This window comes from Calonectris borealis, chromosome 29 (genome assembly GCF_964195595.1).
Source record: "Calonectris borealis chromosome 29, bCalBor7.hap1.2, whole genome shotgun sequence".
Classification (NCBI taxonomy): domain Eukaryota; kingdom Metazoa; phylum Chordata; class Aves; order Procellariiformes; family Procellariidae; genus Calonectris; species Calonectris borealis.
Window position 1 is genome coordinate 3,326,660 of NC_134340.1, and position 15,880 is coordinate 3,342,539.

The following is a 15,880-nucleotide window of genomic DNA, read 5'->3' on the forward strand; positions in this document are numbered from 1 at the left end:
TTTTCTTTTTTTTTCCTGGAAATGGGGTTTTCCTGTTCCCCCTCTGCCATGCTCTGGGCTAAACTTACTTTGCAGGGGGACAGAAGGTTGTGTCGTCTGCTGCGAGAGGAGCGGGACCTCGCCGTGGACCCTCGGCTGCCCTGGAAGGGGAACCCGCTCAGCTCGCCGCCTCTGCGGGCAGCGCGTCCCCTGCCTGCGCAGCACAAAGGCCCGGGGCTGAGCCTGCCCTGCCTTTTCCTGGAGGGTCTGAGTCCGCACCCCCGCGTCAGGAAGCGACCGGCTGCTGCTCCCTTCCCTGGGCTGCCCCGCTCCAACCTTCCCGGGGGAAGAAGGGGGATCCTGGGGGAGCGGGGCGGGAGCCGGCCCCGTCTGGGCCCCGGGGCGGGGGGACGGCCATGGATCCGTCTGGGCGCAGACAGCCGCCCCGCCCGCCATGGAAGCGCGGCCGCTATTGGTTGGCGCGGAGACGGCCGGCTGTCACGATGCCTGCTATTGGCTGCGACGCTCCAGCGCCTCACGCGCTCCGGCTTCTCCTTTTGTTATTGTAGCAAACAAGTTGCAAAGCGGCGGCGGGAGCGGGCAGGGACGGGCAGGGCTGCGGGCAGGGCTGCGGGCAGCCGGAGGAGATGCAGCGGGAGCCGGGCCCCGAGTGAGGAGAGCCGGGCGGCGGAGGTGAGTAGCCAGCCCGGCCGCCGGTGCGTGCTCCCCCCCCCTCCCCGCATCGGCCCCAGCCCCACGGGGGTCCCCACTCGTGTCCCCTCCTCGAAGCCCTGCCGCCCGTCGTCCCTTCTCTGCCGACCCCACCTGCCTGCTGCAACATCCCCTGGCCCCTCGCTGTCTGCCCAGCCGCCCCCGTTAAACCGCCGTGCTGCGCTGCCTGGGCACGGGGGCCGGGCAGGGCACGGGGGGCACGAGGACCCCCACCCGCTCAGGCAGCCCCTCTGCAGCCTCTCCCCACTTTCCTCCCGTTGGTAGCCCCAAACCCCGCTCCAACGCTGCACCAGAACCAGGGAAACACCCGCTCTCAGCCTGCGGGCGACCTCAGGATGGAGGTGGGCGGCTGCCCCACAAAGTCCTGGGAGTTGGGAGGTGGCAGGGGTGGCCCGTTGGCACCCGCTTTTCCAGGGCATCCCTCCTGCTTCCCGCCCCGCGCTCCGCAGCCTCCCTCCCTTGAGCCAAGGCTTCAGGGCTGGGGAGCATCCCCTGCCCCAGCCCGGGGAGCCGGAGCTGGGCTGGGGGCAGAGGCCGGGCCGGCAGCGGGGAGGCACAGGCCGGAATGAAGTCCCCACCCAGGCACCCGCCGGTCCCTTTGTCCCTGCCCTTGGGATTATCTGGGAGCAAAGTTAGCGGCCAAGGAGATTAGGCCGGAGTCCGTGTCCGTGCGGGGGCTGAGGGAGCTGGCGTCCCCCCACCCCACGCTGCTCGTCCCCCTCCTGGGCTGGGGGGCAAGGCTGGCTCCGGCTTTGGGGCTTGTGCCACGGGATCAGCGAGGTATTTTTACGGCAGGAGCGATGCGGGGTGGGGAGGAGGGGAGACCTTGATCCCAGCCCTGCGCTGGCGCAGGAGGAGCCCTGACAGGTTTGTGAAAAGCCCCCAGCCACGTCCCCCTCGGCTGGGACAAAAGACTCACGGAGAAATGTCCCTTCCCGTCTGGAGTGGGGCGATGAGGCGCCTCGTTATTCCTCTGTTTGCTCTGACACCGGGGCAGGAGGGGTCTTTTGGGGTCTGCTCCGCCTGCGGTGCCGACAGGGACAGCCGTCCTCTCCGAGAGCCGGTGAGCGCTCCTGGCCGTCACATCTCCAGGGGGGAGCTGGAGCCAGGGAGAAGCCGTCTCTGGCCCCCAAACCAGACTGGGCTGAGTTTCGGATGGCGCTGGAGGCGGCCCTGGCCCTTCAAGTCTTTCCCGGAGCAGCCGGCATTGGCCTTGGGGTCCAGCCACTGGAGCTGGAGGGAACCGGGACCGACACCGCGGCCCCCGATGCTCCTTCCAGGGTGATCCTGGACAGCCCCTGCTCACAGAGAGTCCCCGCCGCCCTCCTTCACCTCCTTTGGCCTCAAAATTGAGCCCTGAGGCAGAGCATGGCAGGGCCCGTGGGGACGAGCGGGCTGGCAGGGAGTGCCGGCGTTGGGGCAGCACCGGGCATCCCTGGGACGGGTGCCCCAGGCTGCGTTAGCACCCACGGGGCGAACCCCATAGCCTGGCGGGGTGCTCAGGGTGCCCCAACCACGGGGGACTCCGCGGGGCCCCTCCAGCATCCCCGGAGGTGTCCCCATGGCCGACGGCATCTGGCTCGTCTCAAGGCGGAGGAACCCGGCCAGCGGCATCGCTCCGGCGAGAGGGGGGCCATGGCCCCGCGCCCGCGCCGGGGGGGGGACGAGCAGGCAGGGCGCTGGCAGGACAGCCTGCCTCCCGTCCCGCGGATAAGCAGCGCGGAGCAGGGGCTGACGGTTTGTTGTGTCTGCCGCCGGCCCAAGGTTTTTCCCATGCCCTGGAGCGTTGCACCCGCCGTGACGCAGAGCCGGGACCCTGCTGCAGCGGCACCGCAGCGGGCACAAAGCCCCGGCACGGCCACGGCCGGGGTTGAGGGATGCTCGCGGGGCCCCGGCACGTGTGCGTATGCATGCAGCTCTTGGCGCGTACACGGGCTGGCAGGGGAGGCAGGAAAGGGAGAAGCCCAGCAGCGAGCGAGGGGTTAAGGAGCGGCGCCAAGCTGGGGCTCTGTTTAGTCTGGCCCCCGCGCCGGCGATGGGACAGGCAGCGCGGAGCACGCGTCCATCACCCCGGCCCAGAGCGAGCGCTTGCACGCAGGCAGGCACCCTTGCACGCTCCCTGACAGGCCGTTGGTGTGACACGGCCGGTGTCCCCACACCCGTGTCGAGTGTGACGCCGCGGCCCAGCTCTGGCTCTGCTGCCGTCGGAGCCAGGGACCGCGGGGGAGCTGGGGATACCCCAAGTGTCCCGGCATCGCTGTAACCCCTGTGCCCCTTCCCACCCCGGACAGGGACCGTGGAACCCAGGCGTCCCCCCCACATTCAAGGTGACATACGGCTTTGTCCCACGTCCTCCTCGCCTGCCACGTGCTGTTTCGGGGGGCTGCCGCATCCCCGGTGCCACACAGGGGCTGCGTGTCCCTCTCACCAGCACCGACCGCCCCGTCTCTGCCCCGTGGGCACCGGCACGCGTACGGTGCTTAACGCCTGGCTCGGTGGCCACGTGCCACGGCGGCCGTGCAGGCGAGGGCAGGGGGGACAGCAGGTCCCCTGCCACGGGGTGACAGGCAGGGCCGTGCCGTGCCGTGCCTTGCAGGGGAGCAGCGCCATGTCCCTCGGCGCGCCCACGAGCAGCGACGCCTGCCTGAGCATCGTGCACAGCCTGATGTGCCACCGGCAGGGCGGGGAGAACGAGACCTTCGCCAAGCGGGCCATCGAGAGCCTCGTCAAGAAGCTGAAGGAGAAGAAGGACGAGCTCGACTCGCTCATCGCCGCCATCACCACCAACGGCGCCCACCCCAGCAAGTGCGTCACCATCCAGCGCACCTTGGACGGGCGGCTCCAGGTAACCCTGCCGCGCCGGGACCCGGGTGTCTGGGTGCCTCAGCACCCCCGTGCACCCCACAGACCTCCCCAGGCTGGGAAGACCTGGGTGTCGGGGTGCCCCATGAGCCCCGAGACCCCACAACCCTCCCTGAGCTGTGGGGACCCAGGTGTCAGGGTGCCCCATGAGCCCCGAGACCCCACAACCCTCCCTGAGCTGTGGGGACCTGGGTGTCTGGGTGCCCCATGAGCCCCGAGACCCCACAACCCTCCCTGAGCTGGGGGGACCCGGGTGTTGGGGTGCCCCATAACCCCTGAGACCCCACAACCCTCCCTGAGCTGTGGGGACCTGGGTGTCTGGGTGCCCCATGAGCCCCGAGACCCCACAACCCTCCCCGAGCTGGGGGGACCTGGGTGTTGAGGTGCCCCATGAGCCCTGAGACCCCACAACCCTCCCCGAGCTGGGGGGACCTGGGTGTTGGGGTGCCCCATGAGCCCTGAGACCCCACAACCCTCCCCGAGCTGGGGGGACCTGGGTGTTGGGGTGCCCCATGACCCCCGAGACCCCTCAACCCTCCCTGAGCTGCGGGGACCCGGGTGTTGGGGTGCCCCATGACCCTTGAGACCCTGAGACCCTCCCCAAGCCAGGGGGGACCCAGGTGCCCCATGACACCCCATGCAAGCCCTCCCCAAGCTTGGGGGACCTGGGTGTCGGGATGCTGCGAGACCCCCCCCCAGCCCTCTCCAAGCTGGGGTGACCCAGGCGTCTGGGTGGCAAGGGGCCCGGCGGAGGGGACCCCCCCCCGGGGAGGGATGCAGAGCGGGACCCCCGCCGCGTCGAGCCGGTGGCTGCGGGCTGGGAGCCACGCTGACTTCAGTGTCTGGGCTCGCGCCCACCCACCCGCAGCCGCGGCTGCCCCGGGGATGGGGGGGACGGGGACAGGGACAGGCAGAGGTCCCCACCCCGACAGGGCATTCAGGCAGGGGCGGCCGCAGGCAGCGTTGCCCCCTGCCCGCGGGGTCCCCCCCCCCCACCCCGCGCTGGCATCCCCCCGGCGACTGTGCCCCCCTTCCCGGATGAGTCACTGTCTGGCAGGCTGCGAGCCGAGGGGGGGACAGCGGGGGGGTTGTTATGTCTGGAGCCGGGGAGGCGCAGGGGGAGCCCCCCGGACGCCGCGGGGTCCCGGCCCGGCGCCAGCCCCCGTGCCGGGGTGGGGGGGATGCCAGGGGGGGTCCGGCACCGGACGCGCGGTTTGCAGCACCGTGCAGCCGGGCTGGACGCGGTCAACCGAGGTTGGGGGGAGATGGGGGGGGACCATCCCTGCGCCCCCCCTCCCAGCCTCATCATCTCGGTGTCCCCCTCCTGTCCCCCTCCTCCCCGCAGGTGGCCGGCAGGAAGGGGTTCCCCCACGTCATCTACGCCCGGCTCTGGCGCTGGCCCGACCTCCACAAAAACGAGCTGAAACACGTCAAATTCTGCCAATTCGCCTTCGACCTCAAGTACGACAGCGTCTGCGTCAACCCCTACCACTACGAGCGCGTGGTGGCCCCCGCCATCGGTGAGCCAGACCCACCGCCACCGCCGGGACCCCCGGGGATGGGGGGTGGGGGCACCCCACTCCCACCACCAGCACCCATAACACCCCCCCCCCCATCTCTCCCCGGTAGGTCTGAGCATCCAGAGCACAGGTGAGACCCCGGCACGGGGCCGGCGGGGAGCACCCCCGGAGTCAGCACACCCCCCCCGCAGCGGGTCCCTGTGCCCCCCATGGTCTCCGGTGTGTGTCCCCCCCCCTCCCCAGTGCCCCCCACGCGCCTGGTGAAGGAGGAGTTTGTCCATGACTGTGTGCAGATGGAGGTGCCGCCCGGCCGGGAGCAGGGGGCCAAGCGGGCACCGCGGCTGCCCCCCACCGAGTCCTACCGCCAGCTGCCCCCCCTGCAGCTCCCCGAGTCCCCCCACGTCCCCGGGAGCCTCTACCCCGCGCTGCCCATGTCACCCCCAGGTGAGACCCCCTTAACCCCCGTCCCCTGGGAAGGGTTTGGGGGGGTATCAGCCTGAGCCCCCCCCACCCTGTGTCGTCCCCCCCCCCCCAGTGGCCCCCGGCAGCTCCCAGCTCTCGCTGCCCCACGGCGAGGGGCTGCTGCAGATCGCCTGCCCCACGCCGCCCCCGGCCGCCCCGGCGCAGCCCCCCCCGCAGAACGGCTACCCCAAGCCGCCCTACCACAGTGAGTACCAGGGACACCCCACGTCCCCCGGCTTGGGGGGGGTCCTACGCGGGGGGACACCCCCCCCCCCAGCCACCCTCTCTCCTGCCCCAGGTTCGCCGGCGAGCTGGACCGGCGCGGCCGTCTACGCCCCGAGCCTGGGGGGGCCGCAGCCCACCCCCCCGCCGCAGCCCACCAGCCGCAGCCACCCGCAGCCCCCGCTCCACCACCCCAACCACTACTGTAGGTCTGGGGGGGACGTGAGGGGGGGGTCGTCTGCAAGGTCCCAGCCCCCTGGCACTGACCCCATCTCTGCCCCCCTCCCCAAGGGCCCCCACACCATAGCTCCGGGCCGTACCAGCAACCGGTGTCCACCCACCCCGGTAAGCACCCCCCACCCTATTTAGCACCCGGGTGATCACCCCCTCCCCGAGCCATGGGTGCCCTGACCCCCCGCCTCGTCCGTGCGTGTGTCCCCCCCCCACCCAGGGCCGGAGTTTTGGTGCTCCATCGCCTACTTCGAGATGGACGTGCAGGTGGGGGAGATCTTCAAGGTGCCGTCCAGTTGCCCCGTGGTCATCGTGGACGGTTACGTGGACCCCTCGGGGGGGGACCGCTTCTGCCTGGGGCAGCTCTCCAACGTGCACCGCACCGACGCCAGCGAGCGGGCCCGGTGGGACGGGGGGGCGAGGGGGGGGGCAGGATGGGGAAAAAGGGTGGGGGGTGGGTGGGGGGTACGGGCGCGAATGGGGGGATGAAGGAATGGATGGGGGTGTGGGGGGGGGGGCAATGTGGGGGTGAGGCACGGGGCAGAAGGGGGAGATGGGGGGGCAAAAGGGGGGTGGATGGGGGTGCAGGGGTGATGTATGGGGCAGAAGGGGGCTATAGGGGGCAACTGGGGGATGAGGGGGCAGAAGGGGGGATATAGGGGGCAACTGGGGGATATACGGGGCAGAAGGGGGATATAGGGGGCAACTGGGGGATATACGGGGCAGAAGGGGGATATAGGGGGCAACTGGGGGATGAGGGGGCAGAAGGGGGGATATAGGGGGCAGCTGGGGGATATACGGGGCAGAAGGGGGATATAGGGGGCAACTGGGGGATATACAGGGCAGAAGGGGGATATAGGGGGCAACTGGGGGATGAGGGGGCAGAAGGGGGGATATAGGGGGCAACTGGGGGATATACGGGGCAGAAGGGGGATATAGGGGGCAACTGGGGGATGAGGGGGCAGAAGGGGGGATATAGGGGGCAACTGGGGGATATACGGGGCAGAAGGGGGTTATAGGGGGCAACTGGGGGATATATGGGGCAGAAGGGGGGATATAGGGGGCAACGGGGGGATATATGGGGCAGGTGGGGGTATATAGGGGGCAACTGGGGGATATACGGGGCAGAAGGGGGATATAGAGGGCAACTGGGGGATGATGGGGCAGAGCAGGAACATAGTGGGGGAAATGGGCAATGTACAGGACAGAAGGGGGATGTAGAGGGCAGATGAGGGATGTGAGGGCAGGTGGGGGCATATAGGGGGCTAATGGGGATTCTGGGGGCAGCCAGGGGCTGCTCCGGGGGGGTGCCGGTGCTGACGGTCTCTGCGGGACAGGCTGCACATCGGGAAGGGCGTGCAGCTGGAGTGCCGGGGCGAGGGCGACGTGTGGATGCGGTGCCTGAGCGACCACGCTGTCTTCGTGCAGAGCTACTACCTGGACCGGGAGGCCGGGAGAGCCCCCGGGGACGCCGTGCACAAGATCTACCCCGGCGCCTACATCAAGGTGGGGCGTCCCCGGGGAAAGGGGGGGACCCTGCATCCCCAGGAGGGAGGGGTACCAGGGATGGAGGGACGCCCGTGCCCACGTTAAAGGGGGTCCTGGGCAATGGGTCCCCCGTGCTGGGGGGGGAATGGAGGGAGCAGAGGTGGAGGGACCCCCATGCCCACATTAAAGGGGGTCCTGGGCAATGGGTCCCCCATGCTGGAGGGGGAATGGAGGGAGCAGAGGTGGAGGGACCCCCATGCCCACATTAAAGGGGGTCCTGGGCAATGGGTCCCCCGTGCTGGGGGCGGAATGGAGGGAGCAGAGGTGGAGGGACCCCTGTGCCCATGTTAAAGGGGGTCCTGGGCAAAGGGTCCCCTGTGCTGGAGGGGGAAATGGAGGGACCCCAGGGATGGAGGGAGCCCCATGTCCATGTTAAAGAGGGTCCCAGGCAAAGGGTCCCCAATGCCACGGGACAATGGAGGGGCTCCAGGGGTGGAGGAACCCCCATGCCCATGCTGAAGGGGTTCCCCGGGGCATCCGCCCCCCCGATGCTGCCCTGCTCAGGGGTCCCCCTGCGTTGCCCCCCAGGTATTTGACCTGCGCCAGTGCCACCGCCAGATGCAGCAGCAAGCAGCCACGGCCCAGGCTGCCGCCGCCGCTCAGGCTGCCGCCGTGGCCGGCAACATCCCGGGTCCCGGCTCGGTGGGAGGCATCGCACCCGCCGTTGGTGAGTGAGCCCCCGGGGCTGGGACAGTGGGGGGGGTCAGGACCCCCGTGCCCATGGGAATCCCCCACCGACAGCCGTGTTCCTCCCGGGCAGGGCTTTCGGCGGCGGCGGGGATCGGCGTGGACGACCTGCGGCGGTTGTGCATCCTGCGGCTGAGCTTCGTCAAGGGCTGGGGGCCCGACTACCCCCGGCAGAGCATCAAGCACACGCCGTGCTGGATCGAGGTGCACCTCCACCGCGCCCTGCAGCTGCTGGACGAGGTCCTGCACACCATGCCCGCCGCCGAGCCGGGGCCCCTGCACTAACCCCTGCCTCTCTTAATTTAATTTTTGTAAGAAAAAGGCAAAAAAAAAAAAAAAACCAAAAGGCAAAAAAAAAAAGCAGCGGAAAGTACCAAAACCGTGCGGCGGGGGCGGGTTTTAATCGTTATTTAATGAATGAGTTTTGCCGCCTGGCTCTGTCCGCCTCCAGCTGCGCCTCCAGCTGCGCCTCCAGCTGGGCCCCCAGCTGCGCCCCCAGGACTACATTTCCCAGCGGGCCCCGCGGCGCGGGCCGGAAGTAGCTTTTCCCGCCCCGCGGACTCCGTTTCCCGGCAGCCCCCGGGCTGCCGCCATTTCCCGGCGGCCCCCGCGGCGTTGGAGGCGCCAAGATGGCGGCGGGGAGCGGCGGTCCGGCGGCGCGGGAGCTGTTCGCTGAGGGGTTGCTGCAGTTCCTGCGGCCGGCGGTGCGGCAGCTCGACGGACACGTTCACGCCGTCAGGTCCGGGAACCGGGAGCGGGGTCCGGGAGGATGGCCCGGGGCGCCTGAGGGGAACGGTGGGAGCGGGGCTGAGGGGGGCTGAGCGGCAGGTACCGCGGCGGGAGCGGGGCTGAGCGGCAGGTACGGCCGGGAGAGGGGCAGTTTTGAGGGGGTGAAGGGTTTTTGGAGCACCTGGGAGGGGTTTTAGGGGTGCCTGGGGGGGGGAATTGAGGGGTTCGTAGCTGGGCTGAGGGGGCCGCAGGGGCTGGGGTAGGTCCCCGGGCCGGGGGGGGCATTAGGGGTGCGTGTGGGGTGGGGGTTAGAGGCAGGGGGAGCACGTAGCTGGGTTGGGGAGAGTTAGAGATGGCTGGGGGGGGTGAGTGGAGTGGGAGGGAGTTAGGGGCGGCTGGGGGCGCAGGTTCCTCGTTGTGGGGAGTAGGGGTGGGTTTGGGGGGGAGCTGTGGGGCTGGGGTCGAGGGTTTTGTCCTGGCCACCGAGCCGTCCCTTCCGCAGGGAGAGCCAGGTGGAGCTGCGGGAGCACATCGACAGCCTGGCCACAGGTGAGACGGCGGGGGGTCACCTCTGCAGCCCGGCTGTGGGGGTGCAGCGGGGTTTGCCCCACATCCCTTGGGGGTCCGTGGTGCCCTGGGCCCGCTCCCACCCTCCGCCCTCTCCCCAGAGCTGTGCCGCATCAACGAGGACCAGAAAGTGGCGCTGGATCTCGACCCCTACGTGAAGAAGCTGCTGAACGCCCGGCGCAGGGTGGTGCTGGTCAACAACATCCTGCAGAACGCCCAGGTCAGCGCGGGGACCCCGGGGGGTTGGCGGCTGCAGTGTTTTGGGGGATCCCAGCCCCCCCCATCCTGACGGCTGCCGTTCCCCCGCGCAGGAACGGCTGCGGAGGCTGAACCACAGCGTGGCCAAGGAGACGGTGAGGAGGAAGGCCATGCTGGAGGCGGCAGGCGGCTACCCCCAGGGCCTGCCTGGCAAGTGAGGGCCCCGCGGCAACGCTGGGCCGGATCCGCCTCGCACCACGGCTGCGCCGACAGCCCTGTGAGCTGGGCCGGAGCAGGAGCGGCTCTGGATGGTGATGGGTGCGACCCCGTAAGGACAGTGAGCGGAACGGGGTGCTGGCGAGGGGAGCAGGTATCCCTGTTTGTAGCAGCGCTCTCCTGAGCGTCCGCAGCACAGGAGAGGGCGAGAAGTCCTGCACAGTGAGGCCGCGGCTCTTCAGCTGCAGCTGAAGAAACCGGGGGACCCTGAATTGTATTTCCAGATTTGTAGGCGCTGTAATAAAAGTGACCGTGTGTTGCTTATGGGTTGGTGAGGCAGCGTGAGTCCGTAACGCTGCCACGTCACGGCCGCAGCCATACGTCAATGTGCCTTGGGGAAAGCGGAACCAGGCAGATGCTGCCAGCAGAGAGCAGGTTGGGGTTCAGCATCCCCAGGTGGAGTCCTTCAAGTTCTGGAACCCCCTCCCGCTGTTAGACCTTTTTCTGGTCCCCTTCTCAAACATGCGTCTTTCACCTAAACAAACGACGCGCTCAAAAGGGGGGGAAGGCTTTAATGTGCAACTTATAAAAACACAGACAAGGGACAGGTCACGGCAGCTGGCTGCGTTCCCTGGGGACGGGCCGAGTCCTCTGCTCGGTCCTTCGCGTCCTCCAGCCAGCAGCACCCGGTGGTGGGGGTCCTGCTGCGGGGGGGGACAGGCTGCTGAGGGGGGAGCGCTGCCCCGGGACCACCCCGTCCCCGGCCCAGAGCTGCCTTCTCCCAGGCAGCAGTACCGACAGGCTTTACCTGGGCAAGTCACTCCTGCGTCTCCATGCTTTCCTCCTCCTCGCCTGTAGCGGGTTCTTCCTGATTCTCTTCTTCCTCTTCTCCTTCTTTCTTCTCCGGAGGCTTCTCGTAAGCCTTCTCGGAAGGCGTCACTATCACCCCATCCCACGTGGACATTTCAGAAGCCAGGTCTGCAAAAACCGGGGCAGTGAGCAGGCAGCTCACCCCAGGAACGATCGGGGCGGCCTTGGGCAGCGCGGACAAGCCCCATCCCCAGGACGCGCAGGGGGAAGCGCGACGCCCCGCCAGCTTCGCCTCCCCCCAGCTCTGGGGTTTAACGAGTCGCTTCTTTTTGGAGCCCTTAACTTTCTCCAGCAATGCAGAAAACCAGTCCCATTCCCCCACCGACGCTGACAGCCTGCGTGGAGGAAGACCCGCGCGTCGCACCGACCCCACTTACAGCTGGCGTCACCCTCTTGGCCGAGGATTTTCCTGTAGCCTCCGTGAGAGAGAATGCGGACGAGCGTCTGTGCGGTGTAGCACACCATGTCCTGCGAGGACAGGGAAGAGTCAGAGCGTGGACAGGTCTAGCCCCTTCTCCCGCCGCAGACGAGGCAGCTCACCTGCTGTTCGAGGGTCATAACCGTGTGGACTCTGAAGTTCCCGCTCTCGCAGGGATCGGTGATACCAACAGATCCAGGGAGGAAGAGCCCCGCGGCCAGGATCTGAAGGCAGCGCCTATGGGACGAGACATTTTGGGTTAGAAACTGGACCGATCCAGCACAGAAACGCAGCCAGAAAGTTTGCAATTCGCACATCTACGCGAGAAGTCCGCTTTGCCTCCGGTTCAAGTCCCTTCAAGCCCCGAGATGCCGCCGCTTTTATTTGGTACGTTCAAAACTGGGAATTTGTACGAGTGAAGCAAATGGCAACAGACCTGTAGGCGATGTTGAGAGCCAGGGGCTGCCTGGTGGGGTTGTTCATCACGGCGTAGTGCCCCTGAAGAGGTGAGAAAAGAAAGAGGGAGTTAGGACGAGAGCGGCTTCCCGCAAGGGAAGAATCCCGATTCCTGCTGCAGGAGCTACAAGCAGCTGCTTTATGCCGGAGCCCGGGTACGTGCAGGCAGCTACAAGTTAGCTCTGGCATGCCTGGCACACCCTCGGCGTTCCCCCTCGTGCGCTCACCAGCAGGTCCAGGATCCAGGGAGTGAGGGGCTCAAAGCCAGGGAATCGGATTCTCAGGTCTTTCAGCAGCCGGATTAAGACCTTCACCCTGGAGAAGATGGCGGGAGGAGGGTTCGTAACACGTCACGCACCTTCCCGCTGCAGGAACACTCTCCTTGCTTTCCCCCTGTTCTCTGTAAAGGCCTCACAGCTGCAGTTCCTGTTTCGGGCCAAACTCACGTGGACTGCGAAGCGTTCTCCTCAAACCAGCGAGCGTGTCTGATGGCGGCCAGGGCGCTTTGTAGCACTTTGATGTCCACTGAAAGAAGCAGCAGAAATGCCCGTTTTTTCAACCAAAAGGTGAGCAGGTGTGGGGAGGCAGCTGGCTGCCCCCCGCCCCGGTGACGGTTCACGTGCGGGGCAGAGCCAGCTGAGCTCTTACGGTGCAATTCGGGGTCCAGCTTGCGGAGATTGGGCGGCACCGTGGTGATAAGGATCTTCACCGTCGCGTCGGCCGAGCTGATCTCGAAGCCGGTCTCGTTGGTCAGCATGGTCAGGACTGGGGAGAAAGAACAAGAATTCCTCACGGAGGGGCTGGAAGACCTTGCCGGCACCCGGGAATGCAGGAGAGACCACAGATCTCGGCAGCAGCACCAGGCTGGGCGCCATCCCCTTCAGCCAAAGCACAAGGGGAAACTGCCTCGCATCAGCCTACGCCCTCCTCAACCCTGTCCCGACCCCGTGTGACGCAGGAGAGCGTGTCCCACCTTCGCTGGGGTCCTGCGCTCTCAGGCTCTCCACGACTTTGTTTCCCAAGGCTGCCACAGCTTCCACTAGGGAGAAGCAGCAGAAGAGGGGGTTAGAGCGGGGCCGGGGGCCGCGGTTCTGTCAGCAGCCGCGCAGCCGATACTCACGGGTGGGTAAGATTTTCAGAATCACAACCAGATCGGCCACGTTGTGCCCCGTCGTCATGGTGCCCTTCTTGTAGGAACCGACCTGGCGAACCTCCTCGATTTGCTGTTTGAAACAGCAAAGCAAAAATTAGTGAATTTAACGCGCGTGCTACGTTTCCAGGAGTCAGCACAGATCTTTAATCCACGCGGGGCCAGGCTTGGTGGCATCCACTGGCATCCCTCATGCCGAAGCATCTCCCCACGTAGCTTTTTTCCCAAGCTTGCCACTTTTGGACTTACCACTTCAAACGTTCCTGGTGCCACAATTAAATTGTCGATCACGTTGTTTATTTTGGTCACCAGGGAAAGAATGGAAGCCTGAAAAGGAAGTGGAGAGGGGTGGTGTTACCAGTCAGTTATCCAGTGTGACTTGAAATAATCGGATCTTGCACAGCCTCATGCAGACAGCCCTGATGCAAGATATATAATAAACAGATAGAAGAAACATATTTAAAAATCACTGTCCGAGAAACTTCACCCATATTTCTGCTGCACTGCTTATTTCTGAGAGAATTAATTATTTTTTAGGCTAGTAATGACTACTCCTGGCATTACTCTCTGAAGGATAGTTTGGTTTTCTGTCCTCTAACATTGCAGTAACATCCAGCCAAAGAATTTAAGGCAATTTTTGGCACAAAACCTGTTCAGCAGCGGTCGGAGCAAGATCCTGGTTTCTCTTCAGCAAGGCTTCACTGAACGCAGTCTCATCGGCGGCGGGTTTTACGCGGGGGAAAGCCATTTCGCACTGAAACGGGATCAGATATCAGACTGCAACGCCCGACAAAAAGGCTTTGGTTCAACCCACTCATCAGCAAAATTTACTCCCATTTTTTTAATTCTCCAGCGCTTGTTTCCTTTGCGATTCCCCATCGTGCTTTTCACTATTGCTTTTATAATTTCTCTTTCACATTATCCTAAGGGAGGGAGAGCAGCTGCCTGCCCTGCCCGTACGCTCTCGCCGTGCTCCGACAGGAACGGCAGGTCTTCGGGAATGGCAGAGGAGCCGCCAGCGTGCCCGTGCAACTAAGGGGTGTGAGAGAGGGCAGATCTAATTTAAGAATTGCTCCATCAAGAGGGTTTTTATTAACTGTATTACAGTCCCTTAAGAATAACGCCCTTTGTTTGCAGGTGGCTGGAGCTTTTCAGTTGCTATGGTAGGATTCACAGGGTCTGGAAGGCACGAGTAAGTGAACTTGTTTGCCTTGAAAGTCAGGTGTCTGTAAAGGGCAGATGCTCGGCAGGAGGAGGAAATTATTTCCTCCTATAAAAGGTGGGAAACGTGTGTTGCTGTTGGTCCTTGTAAAGACCAACACAGCAAAAGAGCCCAGAGAACTTCTGCCAGGTGAGTGGCAGCTATCGGAGTAACCCACGAGGTTTGTGTTACAGAGAGCGACAGAACTGAGGGTCTGGGTGGGTGAGGTGCCTTACAAAGCAGAAAAACCTCAATCAAGGTTTTTATTTGTTGTGATTATTACTCCGCTGCATCCTAGTCATCCTGTGTGACACAAGTACTCCGAACAAGAGAGTCGGTAAGAAGATCTATTTCGGGTTAGTTACTGAACCAACAGCACTTTCAGTGAGCTCCTTTGCTCCGGCTAAGCTAAAAGAAGTTAAACCATCAAAGTCAGCAAACGAGGTTTTTAAGACAGCGTTTTTAAACAAGGAAAAGTCCCGCAGCTGTTGCCTGCAAACAGCTCCGTAGGCGAGGGTTACTCACGACATAGAAATCAAAGGGGATGTGCGGCACAAAGGGCCGGAACCTAAAGGGGGAAAGAAAAAAAATAAACTTTATCCTCTGTGGGGACGTCTACCCGCTCGCCGCTGTGTTTGTCACCACCGAACACCCCCCCGTCACCGTTCCGTGGAGGTTTGTTCCCGAGACGCGAGAAAGGCCCTACAGAAATAGGAAAGATTTCTTCATAACCCACCCCCCCTAACGATAACTAACCGCCCCGCCCCGGTGCGATCGGGCAGTGGCCGTACACCGAGGGCTTTTCCCCGCAGCGCTGAGAGACCCGGCCCGGAGAGGCCAGCACCCCCCGACCCCCCCGCTCTACGCCTGACCGTTATCCTGCGCTACACTGCAAGCTAGAGCCCCGGTTTCTGCGCCCCGGCAGCTCGCCCCCGGGGGCGGCCGCAGCCCACCCCCTAGGCCTGACACGCTAGAGAGCCACCCTCGCTAAAGCAGAAGCCAGACTCGCCCACTGCCAGGGCCTCCCCTGGAACCAAAGCGTCCGCCACGGCCTCTGCCTCGATCGCCCCTGCGGAAGAGAGAAAGGAAACGGCGTTAGCGGAGCGGGACAGCGGCCCGGGGGGCTCCCCTCATCCCGCCCGCGCCCTCCCTGAGGGCACCCAGCACCTCCCCGCGGGCTCCGGCCTCGCACCGGGGATGCCCGGGACCCCCGGCTCGGTCCCCGCGTACCTCATGGTTCCGCCGCTGCGAACAATGAACGCCCGCCGCTGCTGTGGAGACCCCGCCGAGCTGCTCTTCCACAACCCCGCAACAACCTGTCCGCCTATTGGTTCCCGCCCGCCGCGAGTCTGCCCGCTGGCCGCACTCCGCTGCAATCCATTGGTTCAGCCAACCATCAATCCAAGGAGGAGGCGGGGGTGAAAGCGACCACTCATGGCGCAGGCCATGCGCGCGCGCTGGGCGGCGGGCGGCCGCTGGAGGGGGTATGAAGTTCATGAATGGAGCGGGTGGCGAGCTCAGCGCGCATGCGCGGAGGCTGAATGGGTACGTATAGCGCCGGTTGGAACACCTCACCAAGCAGCAGAGTGGCGCAGCGGAAGCGTGCTGGGCCCATAACCCAGAGGTCGATGGATCGAAACCATCCTCTGCTAGCATCCCTTTTTCCACCTCCCACCCGAGCTTTTTTCTTCATTAACGCCTTAAATTAATTACTTTCATTTTTGCTGCCGCCTCTGGCGCTCCCTAATGCTCATCCGCGGCGAGGCTGAGCTGGTGCAGCCTTAGCCCGTACGGCAGGGCACAGTGTGTCGGGAGCGTCCCGGGACAGCCGG

The 15,880-nt window shown here is 65.2% G+C and overlaps 3 protein-coding genes and 1 non-coding gene across 10 annotated transcripts; 3 read left to right on the plus strand and 1 right to left on the minus strand.

Annotated features, from left to right (window-relative positions):
• Positions 1-21: 21 nt before the first annotated feature.
• Positions 22-8,623, plus strand: LOC142094168 (mothers against decapentaplegic homolog 4-like). 4 transcript variants are annotated; one of them, XM_075176051.1, is made up of 12 exons: positions 22-672; positions 3,308-3,556; positions 4,919-5,093; positions 5,203-5,223; positions 5,337-5,537; positions 5,629-5,760; positions 5,833-5,982; positions 6,069-6,122; positions 6,229-6,412; positions 7,346-7,514; positions 8,085-8,223; positions 8,317-8,623. In XM_075176051.1, the coding sequence occupies exons 1-12, from the start codon at positions 22-24 to the stop codon at positions 8,526-8,528; spliced, it is 2,337 nt and encodes a 778-aa protein (XP_075032152.1). In that variant the 3' UTR covers positions 8,529-8,623. The 4 variants fall into 4 exon arrangements, with proteins under 4 accessions (XP_075032152.1, XP_075032153.1, XP_075032154.1 ...); XM_075176052.1 differs by having other exon boundaries at positions 5,854-5,982; XM_075176053.1 differs by having other exon boundaries at positions 3,392-3,556.
• A 172-nt stretch (positions 8,624-8,795) lies between these two features.
• Positions 8,796-10,277, plus strand: SNAPIN (SNAP associated protein). The gene is made up of 4 exons (XM_075176064.1): positions 8,796-8,982; positions 9,475-9,521; positions 9,641-9,759; positions 9,851-10,277. The coding sequence occupies exons 1-4, from the start codon at positions 8,873-8,875 to the stop codon at positions 9,953-9,955; spliced, it is 381 nt and encodes a 126-aa protein (XP_075032165.1). The 5' UTR covers positions 8,796-8,872; the 3' UTR covers positions 9,956-10,277.
• A 228-nt stretch (positions 10,278-10,505) lies between these two features.
• Positions 10,506-15,390, minus strand: ILF2 (interleukin enhancer binding factor 2). Of its 4 annotated transcripts, none has more exons than XM_075176058.1 (15): positions 15,279-15,390; positions 15,075-15,117; positions 14,574-14,615; positions 13,497-13,601; positions 13,097-13,174; positions 12,818-12,920; positions 12,671-12,736; positions 12,346-12,462; positions 12,144-12,222; positions 11,925-12,012; positions 11,678-11,739; positions 11,364-11,478; positions 11,201-11,291; positions 10,762-10,931; positions 10,506-10,657 (listed from the first exon to the last, which is right to left on the minus strand). In XM_075176058.1, exons 1-14 carry the CDS (start codon positions 15,281-15,283, stop codon positions 10,771-10,773), a joined length of 1,155 nt encoding a protein of 384 aa, XP_075032159.1. In that variant the 5' UTR covers positions 15,284-15,390; the 3' UTR covers positions 10,506-10,657; positions 10,762-10,770. The 4 variants fall into 4 exon arrangements, with proteins under 4 accessions (XP_075032159.1, XP_075032158.1, XP_075032156.1 ...); XM_075176057.1 differs by having other exon boundaries at positions 10,506-10,654; positions 14,574-14,616; positions 15,058-15,117; XM_075176055.1 differs by having other exon boundaries at positions 14,574-14,616; positions 15,058-15,117.
• A 238-nt stretch (positions 15,391-15,628) lies between these two features.
• On the plus strand, positions 15,629-15,700 carry TRNAM-CAU (transfer RNA methionine (anticodon CAU)). The gene has a single exon. It is a non-coding gene; the product is annotated as a tRNA-Met (tRNA).
• Positions 15,701-15,880: the final 180 nt, after the last annotated feature.